Genomic DNA, 12,945 nt, shown 5'->3' with positions numbered 1-12,945 from the left:
TTGCCAGCGAGGCCTCCCAACACTGCAGAAATTAATCCCTTTTTCAGGCTAGCGCTTATCCCCCTGCATTGGGACAACTTATGAAGATCACATTTAACTGATATTTGTCTCCACCACGTGAATTATACCACCTTGCACCCAACATGGATGTCAGGAACACGACGACTGTAAACGGGCAGCTTTCTGCACCGTTCGCCGCATTGCAGCACAGTCTCATCGCGCAATGCATCGTGGCCATCGCGGTAGTGTGCGTCTGTACTCGGATCCTTTCCGGGCATACCTTCAGATCTATCAAGTACGGAAAGGGTCGTAATGTCTTGCCTCCAACGCTTCCTTATTGGATACCTGGACTGAAACACGCCTTGTCTTTTGCTTATGATTCGCATGGCTTCCTAGCGAGATGCTTGTAAGTATCGTCCTCACGTCGCCATTGAGGCTGTCCATTGACGGCCACCACGCGATCGTCGCACTATAGCGAAACTGACATCGCAACAGGAACCAGTATGGCGATGGTTCGCCTTTCTATCTAGACGCCGCAGGCCAGAAATTACTTGTCGTCTTGGATCCAGAGCACGTCAGAGGCGTGCTCAATTCCTCATCCGAATGTGATCCAAACCCATTTATCCACGACAAGATCATGGGCGCTTTGATGGGAAGCCCATAGGAAGCCATCGACCATTACAAGTCTGAGAATGGTAACACAGACTACATTCAAACAACACACATCCGACAGCATACCACAGGATCGAATCTTGGCTTACTTGCCAAACGGCTTTTCGATGTCATGAAACGGACCGTCACCAAAAGCTTGTCTTCAACTCCAGAAGGCGAATGGAAGGACATTCCTGATCTTTACGACTTCATCGAGTATCACGCGTCCTACGGCATCGCCGAAACCCTTCTCGGCACATCCATCATGTATCCAGGAATCATATCCGATGTCTGGATCCACATTGAAGCCACGGATCAATTCTTCATGGGCCTTCCCCGCTTCCTTATCCCCAAAGCCTACGCCGCGCGTGATCGCCTGCTCAACGCCATTAGAGCTTGGACCAAGGAATCCGAAGTGTTACGCAAGCAAAACGCTGTAAACACTACCTGGGACCCCATCGCAGGTTCTGGTCTTCTCCAAGAGAGAGAGGAACTATATAGCAAGATGGCTGGCCACGGTGTAGATGGTCGCTCCGCACAAACCCTCGGCCTCCTCTACGGCGGAACCAGTCTTACCGTGCCAGTAACATTCTGGTACTTTTTCGAAACACTACGCGATCCCTCTCTACACCGTCGCGTGCTCGATGAAATCAGGAATGGTGTCAATGAAGAGACGCAAGGCTACAACTTTATGCAACTGAGCGCACGGCCTTTGTTCCAGTCTCTCCATGCGGAGACGACACGAATGTATAGTTCCAACCTCGCTGTAAGAGAAGTCACAGCCCCGACATATGTGCTTGACGAGAAATACACTATACCAAAAGGCACCGAGGTTTATCTTTCTCATAAGTACAATGGGCAGTTCACCCCAGGGTGGAAGGCTGCAAGGCCTCAGGCTACTGCGAAACCCCTGGATACTTTCTGGGCTGAACGGTACTTGGTCAGCGGCAGCGGAAACGACGACAAAAGAGGAAAGTTCAGCGATGCAGGTTTGAGTGGTAATTGGACTTCTTTTGGGGGCGAGAACATAAATGTCCTGGAAGGCATTTTGCCCGCAATATCGGTATCGTAACGTTGGCAATCTTCACGGGTGAATTTGAGATTGAGGTAGTTGATATGGAAGGGGCACGAGCTTTGGATCCAGGGAACAAAAAGAAGGCTTTTGGGACAATGAGGCCTAAGCAGAAAATTGCGGCAAGGATTAGGAAGAGGGTATAGGTATTGTTTGATAAGTTGAGAGTGTGGATATGTCTGAGCAATATTCATCTATCTCGCTGTCTGTTATACTCTATCGACTGACAAAAGCTTGATATATGACCTACTTTTCAAGTCTCGCAGCCTTACTCTCGTCTCTCCACCACTCGCACTGCTTCCTCCGAATCCCATCCCCTTCAACTCTAGTGTTGCCGAAAGGCTCCATCCTCAACTGCAACCCGGGCTTACCCTCACCTTCATCCGCATAAAGCGGCCAGTATGGCACACCTGTCCTGTTGCCGGCATTGGGATCACCCAGCGCAACAAAGTCCGAGAAATAAGCATTCAACAACTCCTTGCCGACTTCGGGGTACTGGACACCGCCAGCACCGGCTGGCTCAGCCCAGGTGTACTTTGTGTCGGCAGTATGCGGTATTCCCTTCCAAGTGGGGAACGTGTTGTTTGTAGCGAATACCAGCTTATGTACTGGTACGTCGGCGGCGGACATACGGAGAGCAGTTTCTTGGCCGGCGCAAACATACATGTAGTCTGTGAGGGCGGCAGAGAGACGATTGTATTGAGTTGAGTTGGAGCTATGGACGTATGGCCCACTGTCCAATCCTGTGGGGTCGGGGTATAGCTCCTCAAGATCAGAGAGGTCTTCGGGTGTGAGTCCGGGGATCAGGTTCTTCATGAAGGCAAGGAATTCATCATTGGTCTCAATGTCGCCGGGTGAGTAGTACTTTGCTTCATCAGGGACGTTGGTCGTGATGGTGGGGATGCGGTAGAATTGGCCGTTGACTCCAGAGGTTGAGCCCGCTTGTTCGAGAAGGGGGCCACCGCGGGTGGGCTGGAATGGCCATGTGATGGCATATTCAGAAGCGCGCCATATTAGAGCGCTAGCATTCTGAATGGCAGCAGCGGGGACAGAACGCAAACAGCTGAGGATTTCGGTATCGGTGCTGTTGGCCACAGCGCTGCAACCTGTAAGACCTAGGTATCGCGAGAACTGCTCTTGGTACAGGGGGTAAGACGCGTTGGGGAACGCTCGAGCGGTTACACTGCCGGATTGGAGAAGAGCTTGGGAAAAGAGTGGTGCGGCGCCCTCGGTGGTGTTATAGTTGTGGAACAGATGGATGCCGACTGAGTGCGCACCAGCGGAACGACCTCCAATGGTGACTCGAGAAGCGTCGCCTCCAAAAGCGGAGATGTACTTTTGAACGAACTTGAACAAGGTCTCCTGATCTCGAAGACCCAGGTTAAGAAGTCCTTCGCGTTCAAAGACGGGAGAGGGGAGGAAACCCCAAGAGTTTACCTGTATAACGTTAGGCTTGATTGTACAGAAAAAAATTACCATACTTACTCTGTAGTTGAAGTTGACAACGATCAACGGCTCCTTTGAATTAGCTACGAAACTCGGGCCATCGAAACTCCTAGCACTACCAGCAACGAAGCCGCCCTTTTGAAGTCAAGTCAGTAAATGCAGCACATACCCAATCCTTTTCAGAAACTCACTCCATGTATCCAGATTAGCACGGGCAACTTCTCGTGCGCGCCAACACCCTGCGGTCGGAAGACGTTCATGCTCAAACATGCCTCATCCATCTCGTACGTGATATCCAATGGATCCTGGTAACACGAGTATCCATAGCTCGTTGCATTCTTAACACCATCAAAAGGCTCTGGCGCTCCAACAGGCGCGAACCTCCCTTCTCCAACAGGCTGAGAAGCGTAATCGATTCCGAGCCATGCGTCTACAGCGCGTGGTAGAGGTTTCTTAGTCAAAGTCTGGGAGACTGTCGTGCCGAGGAAAGTGCCATAGCCAGGAAGTGTGACTTCGGATGTGTTATATGAAGCTGAGACGCCAGACAGGCTGGTGAGCAATGTGACTGTGGTAAGAAGGCGCTGAGCCATGTTGTGTTGACCCATGATGGCGTCAATGTGGGAAACTAAGGTTGACACGACGCGTTCGCACAACAACGAAGCTACGTCGAGCGAAGCCATCATGGAAGTGTATATAACGACATTTGATGCCTGCGCATAGTTCCGAGATCGGTCATACAACCTTGTAACTGCCCTGTATCTGTATTGATGTTGACTCCACTACCGTCTCCACTACCCCACAGTCTGGTAGTAGTCAGGTCTTGGTACCTGCTCCATGCGGCGGTGAACGAGTAACGCGGAGATACGCGTTATGCCGACTCGTTATCTTTGCATCGGGAATTTACCGGTACTTCTTTAGGAGCCGATCGCTATCATCGGACCGCATCCGACGCGACGGATGTTGATAAGTGTGAACGGATGTTGATAAGTGTGGAGATGGGAAGATGCAGGTTGAGCGAGCGAGTGAGCGGAGGTTTCCCGAACCGGGAAAAGACACCCCGAAGCCGAGCACCCTAAGCATGATGTAATGGCAACAACAATACATAGGTACAGCATTCTGCTCACGGCTCTCTGTTACGCTAAACACCTTTCGAAGTTGACACTTTTCCATATATCATTCGGCACACCCCAGCCTATTTTAAGGAATAGTGGCCCGTATAGGTTGGTGGTTGTGTCAGAATAATGCATTCCTTGAGTCCCAGTTCCGGGCAATGGCGAACAGCCTTCCAAGACAGGGAATATCTAATAAAAACAACCAGAGAATCTGCTGTACTCCATACTCCGTATCATGAGCATCGTCATCGTTGCAAGCCTCCACTTTACGAGCCTCCATCAAAACCCTTGTCTAATTTCTTCAGCGCCTCTTCAACCTCTACTGCCCTCTCTTCATCACCCCTCAAGCCTTGTACCCTAGGCAAGCCACGCATAACCTGTTGCACCATATCCTCTAGTGCCTTCGGATCCCTCAAGCCACCGCTCATCCTCGCCATCTCACCCAACGCAGCAGTAGTAGTAAGGTCGCTCTTGCCTTTACCCTTGCTGTTGCTATTGCCCCCGATATCTGAGCGAGACGTTAGTGGCTGGTTCTGACTCTGATGCGCAGGCGAAGACTGAGGTTGACGCTTGCGCAACATCACCTGGCCTTGTTTATCCATGTAGGTTTCGTACCCTTGTTGGTCGAGCACTTCGTCGGGTACACGGACGTTGACGGGTGATCTGTTGCTGCTGCTGCTGCTACCACTACCACCATTCTCACTACTACCACTGCTTTCGCCTGGGACAGCCGTGTTTGGATTTGAACTCGATGTTGCTTTAGGTTTGGCGTTGGCGTCTTGATTGACCTTTTCCAGAGCGTGAATGCGGTCTTGATTCTCCTTGTTGCCTTCCATAAGGAAACGTAGACACATGATGGCGTGTTCCCGAATATATGGGTTATGCTCGTCGTAGGAGCAGCAGTTGAGGACTGCTTCGATACCGCCGAGGGGACGGATTTGGTCTTGAACGTGCTTGTTCTTCCACACTAGAGAGCTGAGGACGAGAACGGCGAGCTTCTTGAGATTGCGCCATTCAAAGTCGGAGGGTTCATCAGCCGCTTCATCTATGTATGGTCGAGGTGACGGTGAAGTTGGCGGGGGTATGTATGGTTCAGCTGCAGCAGCTGTAGTATCATATGGCCGCTCAACAGCGACTGGCTGCGGCTGTGGTGGTTGCTGCTGTTGCTGCTGTGGCGAAGGAACATCCACCTCTACTGGTGCTGGAGGTGGTGGAGCATGCTGAACGTTCCTCAGGGGAGGCGGTGATAGCTGACCCTTGGGTATCGCTGCATCTAACTCTTTCAGAAGGGTTACCAGTTCGTGAGAAATTTCCCAGTTGCTCAACATCCTCTTCCACGTCTCATGTTCTGTGAGAATGGCAAAGAACTCTAGGTATTGATAGACACCTTCATACATGCGCTCCATATCCCAGAGATTCAGAGGAAAGTCTTCCGGCTGAGCATGGCCGGCGCGAATTTGGCCTTGAAGGAAGATGAGAGCGCATGTTTGAGGAATGATATGACGACGGAACTCAGTAAGTAGAAAGTTGACCATATGGACATCGCCTTGGTCCACTTGCGGGTGATTTGCTTTGAGGTGGCCCTTTGTAGGTTGAGCACGGGCTTGTCTGGCACGGAAGATGTTGGTGAGAAGCTTCATGATGACTGCCTGAGCCGGAGAGATGATGTCTTTCGATCTATCGCAGTGTCAGCAGGGTTCTGTGTCTTCGATAAATGTACTTACTCAGACTCTCTAAAGGCATGGTAAGCAAATGGCAGTAGTTGGTTCGCAAGGATAGCTTCCATGATCTTGACCATGAATTTGAAGTACAGCTCTTCTTCGCGTAGATCCCAAGCTGCAACAAAGATCAACAGCTCTCTAAGAAGATTTCGGCCATTATCCTGCGCAAGGAGCAGGTGACACCGCACACCATGCATGCTCCTAACGCTGCTGAAAACAGTCGTGTCCGAGTGATAACCAGGTTGTCCCTCTGTTGGCTCCACAATGCCCGCCATGATTATCATAGGCAAGACTTCAATCTCGGTAGGCCCCAGAATTAGTGGAACATCTGTAAGTAGCCCTCGGCCTTCATCACCAGGTATGTCATCGTAATCGTCATCATTATCATCGTCATCCTCTGGCGGAGGAGAAGTAGGAGACGCTACGTCACTGATTAGCCCTGATGGACGGTCGGGGTCTGGCTCCAGACGCTTAAGCAGATCTTCTTTGCCATTCTGGAGGATCTCCGCACCGAAGGATGGCGGGTATGTCACACGGAAATCGATCTCACCTGCCGGGGGAGACCGTTTGATGCTAGGATCTAGTAACGAGTCATCCATTGCTGGTTTGGGGGACTGCTTCTCCGCTGCGGTTTGGGATGCTTGTTGCTCGCGGCTAGATTCGTCGCCAGGGAGAGCGGTAATTGAAGAACGCATCCTGTCAACCTCGACTTGAAGTTGATTGATGCTCTTTGCCAGTGCTTGTACACTCTCTTCGTTCTTGGCATGTTGATCTACAACTTTGCGATATGTGCTGGATTGGGTGATCTGGTCGCGATACCTGGCAACTACATCCGCGTACAGCATATTCCATTTCTGGAAAAATTAGTCAAGACCTGGCTAGTGGAGTCGGTGAAACTTACGTTCTTCTCTTCCTCGCTCATCGTCTGCCACCTGCGCCTGCATTCGGCGGCGATTTCGTTGGCGCCTGCTTTGACACCATGATGTATCAGGGCCTTCTTGACATCGTTGCCCGTTTCGCCAATGTACAGTAGGAAGGGCGAAGATGCAGGTTGCTGTGGGATTTTGAATGTGTCTAAGCTACGCGCTGCATTTGTTGGTAGTGGTTGTTCCTCAGGTGGCGGTCCTTGATCTTGTGGGAATTCATCCATCTTGTACTTCATGTCGGCAAAGTTTGGTAGTTCATTGTCGAGGTGGCTGTCAAACAGTTCGATCCAGAGCATAAGCTTGCGCTGCTCGTTGCGTGCGATGAGGTTGTTGAGGAACTGCAAACATGTGATGAGAAGCTTCTTGTATGCATTGATGACACCCTGCCATTTATCTTCGTCCTGGGTCCCAGCCTCGCCGTCGTAGCCGCGTGCGGTGACTCGTACACAGACATTGATCAGCGCAAAAATGTCCTTGTCGAACAGCCTGTCTGCGCTCAGGTTCTGCACCTTCTCTCCATGCACCTGCACATTCCGGGCTATACACACAAGCTGGTTCAATCTTTCCAAATCCCTAAGCAGACTCGGGGAATAGCTTGCGATCAACGGGCCCGATAGACCTTCGTATTCTGGGGCGGCAGGATCCGGCGCAGCGAAACATCGGCGCTCGAGTGAGGGTATAGCGGCTTTCAGCACGCCCGCAAGATCGTCCCAGAACTCCCACGAAAGGCCGAGTTCTTCGCGCAGTTCCAGGCTTTTCCGAGACTCTTCCAGTGTCTTCTTGACCACGTCCCGCTCTAGCATACGCAACGTATCGTCTCTGACATAGCCTGGGTTGTGGAAATGTACGGTATAGGGCGCGAGCGCCAGGCGGAGTCGGGTAAGATAGGGTCGCGCATGTATGCCGCCTGAACTCTCTGGGCGCTCAGACTCGCCCATGCTCTCGGTATCGTTGATGCTGCCTTCGGCCATGCCTTCGCTAGATTCCGTCTTCAGGTCGGGTTGTGACAGCGCGCGACGGTCCCAGTCATTCCACAATTGATTTTCGGCGAGTAGCGATCGGTAGACCCATACACGGATGGGTCCTGGTGCGCGTAGGATGCGGTAGAGGTTGTTGGAGGCCAGTTTTTCGGCAACGTTGTGGTATTGCGCCAGCGCTATGGGTGCAAAGGCGAGGTGAGCAGAGTCTTTGGTCGTGTCTGCAAACGGCGACGAAAGATGGAGAGTCGTAGGCGGCGAATCGGAGTGCGTGGAGGAGCTCGAGTCGGAAGTCATGGTTGCAGGCGGCGTTGACCAAAAATTTACACGTCGGCCGCCAGGAGGTTACCCCACTATCCGCGCCCCGCCATGACATCTGACGTACTAAACTACAGAGTCGGTGGTTTGCCAGCCTTTTCGTCTGAAGTCGTGCTACATGGTTCCTGCAGCTTCACTCGCATTGTCGCATCCATGTATTCACTCATGCGAAAACACCAAAAAGTTCAAGTTTCAACATCTTCGATTCATTCATGCCAATAATGGCGTTTGAGATATATATGTACGGAGCATATGAACCTCGAGTAGGCATAGTTTTTGGCCCGGCGAGTCTAGTGGTACCGTTTGTTTTGATCTTGGAACGAATGTAATGTGATTCATGATACATGGGATGGTATCTGTCACGGACATGGATTGTTCCGGTGGCAAAGCATCTTTCAGCTTTGCCCTGCGCTGTGCAAATGTGCACACGTAACCCTCAGAAGGGTACGCGATGAGAATATGACATATCAAAGAGAATGGGGACGATAGAAACGTGGTGGCGACGTTGTGTGGACATGTTACATACCCTCGGCCTTGAGTCTGGCCGCCATGAAACGGCTCACCTTCTTTGTTTTGCCATCTCGTTCTTCAACAATCGGACTCTCTTCGTCCTCTTCAGTAGCCTTGAATCCACCCTGTCGCTGGATGAATCGATTGCGCGCCTTGTGGTACTCCGCTTGAATCTCGCGGTTCAGAAGAACTGCATCAAACTCATCAGGAGCCTGAGGTTCTGATGGCAAGGGAGCGTGCTCAGTTATAGTGTTGGCTATTGTTCGTCCAACAGGACCACTTGGTACAGGTGGTGGTTCTGGTACAGAAGGGGTCGGCAGCACCTGGGGCGCAGTGTTTGCTGCAGCACGGGCACTCTTGAACTTGGATACTTTGGCAGGCTTGGGAGGCTCAACTGGTGCTGCAGGAACTGCAGACCGCTCAACGATGGTATCGGATATGGTTGGAGTTGATTTTGCCACTGGCTGGGTAGCTCGAGCCGGTTGCTGTGCTGGTTTTGGTGCCTCAGAGATGTCCAGGTTATCGGCAAAGCGTACTCCTTTCTTCTTTGGCTCCTTGGTATCATCTGTTGCTGGCGTGGCCGAAGAGGTGCCCAGAGATTCGTCGAACTGATCGTCACGCTTCACACGCATTGTGCGAATGTCTCCGATGTGCTCGTCAAGGGAGTGCTTTCCTGACTCAGGCCCCACGTTCTCAAGCATACGAGCGCCCAACTTCTTCTCGAGCTCCATCATCTGCTTTCGATAGTCTTCGGTGATGACTGGCTTAGTGCTGCGACCGTACTCGTCTTCCTCTTCTTCGTCTTCGGTATCATAGTCGCCATAATCGTCGTCATCTTCTTCGTCCGAGTATGACGCAGTAGGCTGGTCCAGATCAAGTTCGGCGACAATCTGCCCGATCTCTGACATGCCATATTGCAGCATTTGCCTCCTCAGCTCAGCTTCCTCTGGCGTCTCATCGCTTGGGATGATAGCATTGGACAAGTCCACATCGTCCTGTTCAAGGTCGATGGCACGTGTGCCCTCTGGGAAGAGCAGTGAGGCGACCTTTGCAGCCTCATCCTCGTCAGTGTCTTGTACCGCTTTGGCAGCCGGTTCGACTTCGACTTTTTCGGAGAAGGACACAGCCTTCTTCGAAGGCGCTGATTTTGAAGTTTGGCTGTCGGTCGTGGCAGGAGTGGATTCGGAAAGCGGCGGAAAAGACTTCGATTCTGACATGGTGTGTGAAGCTGGTGTGTCTTGAGCCTTTTCTTCTGCATTCTTCTTCTCCAGCTCAGCTTTTTGGATGCCAGCTTTGCGCAGAACCTCAACAAGCTCAGCTGCGGCCTTGCCCGTCTGGTTGACAGAGCTCGAGACCTCGTTGCCCTCATCATCCAGTTCTTCTTCGATGTCCATCATCGGCTCGCCCTCTTCGTTGTCCATGCCTGGCTCCAACAGGACGTCGACGCCAGCAAGCTTCTTCTCGGCAGTGTCAAGATTCTTCTCGATAGTAGCACTACTCGTCCGAACATAGTCAACGCGTCTAGAGATCATGTCAATAACTTGGTTAGCAGTGCGTTCCGATGGCGAGTTCTTGCAGAGCAGCTCCTCAACTTCCTTCTGGTCCAGCAGGGTAAGTTCGAGGTCGCGTGCCATCTCACGTATCTGTGAGGGCGAGGGATCGCCGGCTTCTTGAATCTCTTCTTTCAGCGTCTCATACTCAGCCTCCCAGGTCGTCCAGTGGGAGAGTGCTTTGCGCAGCTTATCGACATTTTGCTGCAGCTGCGCACGGCTGCGCTCGAGCTCCTCTAGAGCGCTCTGTGTTGAGGCTGCCATTTTGGTGTTGTGGTGGGAGTATGAGTGCGAGAGAGGAAAGAAAGATGCAGGAATTTTGTGTACGAGAAAAAGCGCGGGTCTTGGCGGCTGGCCCCACAAGGGAAACCATGCTACGCCTGCATACAGATCGCCGGTCTGTCGTTTGTCAGACAGAAGGAGTGCGTGAATCTTACTGTCGCTGATATCATCCCCTCATATACATTCCTAGCTGCCCGGTCATGCTTTTGATCTCATAAAACGGCCAGCGACTTCTACACGCTGAGTCAGCACCATCCTTCAACTTCCCGAGGTCCCATATCCGTCAAGCTTGGAAGCATATCTCCGCCACAACCTCCGCCATGTCGAAATCGCGCGGCGCCGACGCGTCGAAGCAGCAAGATGGCGGTGCGTCACTCTCCAAAACCCTTTACAGCTTGTCTTTGCAGCAAATGCCTCGTTCCATTTCTCTCGCTGACGATGCCTCAGACTCGTGCCCCGTATGCAGGTCGTCGCGCTTCCTTAACTCCAATATGCAGTTCAAAATCAACCCAATATGCTACCATAAGATGTGCGATACCTGTGTAGAACGATTGTTTGGCAAAGGCAACAGTATATGTCCTGTTGCAGGATGCGCAAAGACGCTTGCCTATAGGAACTTTCGGAGGGCAACTTTCGAGGATCTGAAGGTGGAGCGAGAGGTGGATCTCAGGAAGAAGGTCATGAAGATGTAAGTGCGACGTATCGACCCTTGTAAGATGTAGCTGACGGCCATGCAGCATGAACAAAACAGAAGACGATTTTGAGACGCTTAGGGACTACAATGACTACCTCGAGCAGGTCGAAGAGATCAACTGGAATCTCATCCTCAACATCGACGTGGACGCGACCTGGGCGAAATTGAGAAAATTCGAGGCTCTCCAAAAGGCTGAGCAAGAAGCCGCCGCTCGCAAAGGCCCTGCACTCAAAGATGATGTTGACGGCGGTTTCGTGATCCGCGGACTCAAAAAGCGCGTCGCGCCACCCGTGGAAGCACCCTTCGATCCATTCGGCGGTTACACCATCGCACCTCAATATTACGTACTTCAGGACAACTACGATGTGGACTGGTACGCACGTATGAAGAAGGATTCGGCACATCTAGTGGGAGGGCACAGTTTGCAAGACTACTGCAGTCGGACACTACGCGAAGCTTTCGGTGGCTTGGGTGTTTTCGTTGAAGACGAAATTACTGCGCGGGAGGCTCCCTCAATGTCAATGGATGCGGACGTTGGCACAGAGCATGCCGCGGCTGCAGCCATGAATGGCAGGGATGCCATCATGGACGACATTTTTTAGTTTCTTGCACTGTGATACCCGGCATCATGCCAGCATTGGGCGGCGTTCAAGATAGCGTGTCAATAATCCTTATAACATAACCTCCTACTCTCTTCATATTCTACTTCTCCCAATCTGCCCTGCTGCGCCTTGATATCCAATATCGTTATACTCAAACTGCTCTTCCGGCAGCGCATACCCATCCCCTCCCCTCGCCCGTTGGGCTTGTGCTGCGACTGGATTTGGATTGACATCCTCCTCTCCCAATTCGCCGTCTCTCTTCCCATTCCCACCATCCAGCACATCCAATTGCTGAAAGACGCCTCTCCTCCTCGCGCTCCTCATAACCCTGATGTCCAACCCCAACGCCAGCGCTGTCGCCACAAAGCCCAGCAATGCAAAACTGAACAGCGCCTTGTACATCCTGCACACACTTATCCCTGCCTCCGACTCCCAATTCTGCGCATCGCATACATGTGCCAATGTGCCAGAGCACCACCATGCTAGCAGAGCAAAAGACACAGCCCAGAGAAGTGCGAGGACGGCGTTGAGGGTGAGGTTGAGAGATGCAGATAGCCCGTAACGGATATGGAGGAAGATTGTACAAGTGAGCGCAGCGAGGGTGAAAAGGGAAACCGACATTAGCTGGGACAAATGTTAGTATTGCGATGCTGTATGTGGTAGGAATACGTACCAGAATGAATGTCCAAGGTAATCTATACCCATCATGCCATAATTCACGAAGGAAATAAAACATGATGCTCGCTACTACAAGTGAAGAAAGTAATTGTGCGCATCGTATGATATGGAAAGGTAGGAACGGGTAGGCTGTAGGCTTCACCCGGTTCTTGCGCATTGCCATGGTTGGATCGAACGCGCAAAGATAGGGACTTAAATGTCTTGCGAACAAGACTCAGTATGTTAGACGACGACGATGGTGGTGTTAGTGGTTGATCAACATTCGCCTCTTCCAAGCTTGAGACGCGGAGAAAGACTAAGTTAGGGGTCCAGCTGGCCTGGCACCCTGGTCTGACCAGCTTTCAGCTTTCTCGTATTGTGATTGTTGCGCCGAAATGGCACCTTACAAAAAGAAAGCATCCGGTCG

At 51.8% G+C, this 12,945-nt stretch overlaps 7 protein-coding genes across 7 annotated transcripts; 3 read left to right on the top strand and 4 right to left on the bottom strand.

The window, feature by feature from the left end:
- Positions 1-143: 143 nt before the first annotated feature.
- AA0111_g1743 (hypothetical protein) lies at positions 144-664 on the top strand (the record flags this gene model as incomplete). Its single annotated transcript, XM_028647436.1, has 2 exons — positions 144-406; positions 496-664. The coding sequence occupies 2 exons, from the start codon at positions 144-146 to the stop codon at positions 662-664; spliced, it is 432 nt and encodes a 143-aa protein (XP_028510548.1).
- Positions 665-784: 120 nt separating this feature from the next.
- Positions 785-1,723, top strand: AA0111_g1742 (hypothetical protein; the record flags this gene model as incomplete). Its single annotated transcript, XM_028647435.1, has 1 exon — positions 785-1,723. The coding sequence occupies one exon, from the start codon at positions 785-787 to the stop codon at positions 1,721-1,723; it is 939 nt and encodes a 312-aa protein (XP_028510797.1).
- A 246-nt stretch (positions 1,724-1,969) lies between these two features.
- Positions 1,970-3,759, bottom strand: AA0111_g1741 (hypothetical protein; the record flags this gene model as incomplete). The annotated part of the gene is made up of 3 exons (XM_028647434.1): positions 1,970-3,160; positions 3,209-3,304; positions 3,361-3,759. 3 exons carry the CDS (start codon positions 3,757-3,759, stop codon positions 1,970-1,972), a joined length of 1,686 nt encoding a protein of 561 aa, XP_028510799.1.
- Positions 3,760-4,547: 788 nt separating this feature from the next.
- AA0111_g1740 (hypothetical protein) lies at positions 4,548-8,202 on the bottom strand (the record flags this gene model as incomplete). Its single annotated transcript, XM_028647433.1, has 3 exons — positions 4,548-5,958; positions 6,006-6,856; positions 6,904-8,202. The coding sequence occupies 3 exons, from the start codon at positions 8,200-8,202 to the stop codon at positions 4,548-4,550; spliced, it is 3,561 nt and encodes a 1,186-aa protein (XP_028510798.1).
- Positions 8,203-8,741: 539 nt separating this feature from the next.
- AA0111_g1739 (hypothetical protein) lies at positions 8,742-10,547 on the bottom strand (the record flags this gene model as incomplete). The annotated part of the gene is made up of 1 exon (XM_028647431.1): positions 8,742-10,547. The coding sequence occupies one exon, from the start codon at positions 10,545-10,547 to the stop codon at positions 8,742-8,744; it is 1,806 nt and encodes a 601-aa protein (XP_028510454.1).
- Positions 10,548-11,056: 509 nt separating this feature from the next.
- AA0111_g1738 (hypothetical protein) lies at positions 11,057-11,861 on the top strand (the record flags this gene model as incomplete). The annotated part of the gene is made up of 2 exons (XM_028647430.1): positions 11,057-11,253; positions 11,303-11,861. 2 exons carry the CDS (start codon positions 11,057-11,059, stop codon positions 11,859-11,861), a joined length of 756 nt encoding a protein of 251 aa, XP_028510455.1.
- Positions 11,862-11,954: 93 nt separating this feature from the next.
- AA0111_g1737 (hypothetical protein) lies at positions 11,955-12,597 on the bottom strand (the record flags this gene model as incomplete). Its single annotated transcript, XM_028647429.1, has 2 exons — positions 11,955-12,485; positions 12,535-12,597. The coding sequence occupies 2 exons, from the start codon at positions 12,595-12,597 to the stop codon at positions 11,955-11,957; spliced, it is 594 nt and encodes a 197-aa protein (XP_028510451.1).
- Between the last annotated feature and the right edge of the window lie 348 nt (positions 12,598-12,945).

The sequence above is a fragment of the Alternaria arborescens genome, assembly GCF_004154835.1.
Source record: "Alternaria arborescens strain FERA 675 chromosome Unknown contig_3, whole genome shotgun sequence".
Lineage (NCBI taxonomy): Eukaryota > Fungi > Ascomycota > Dothideomycetes > Pleosporales > Pleosporaceae > Alternaria > Alternaria arborescens.
Note: the sequence above shows the minus strand (reverse complement) of the source record. Positions and strands in the feature narration are given on the sequence as shown.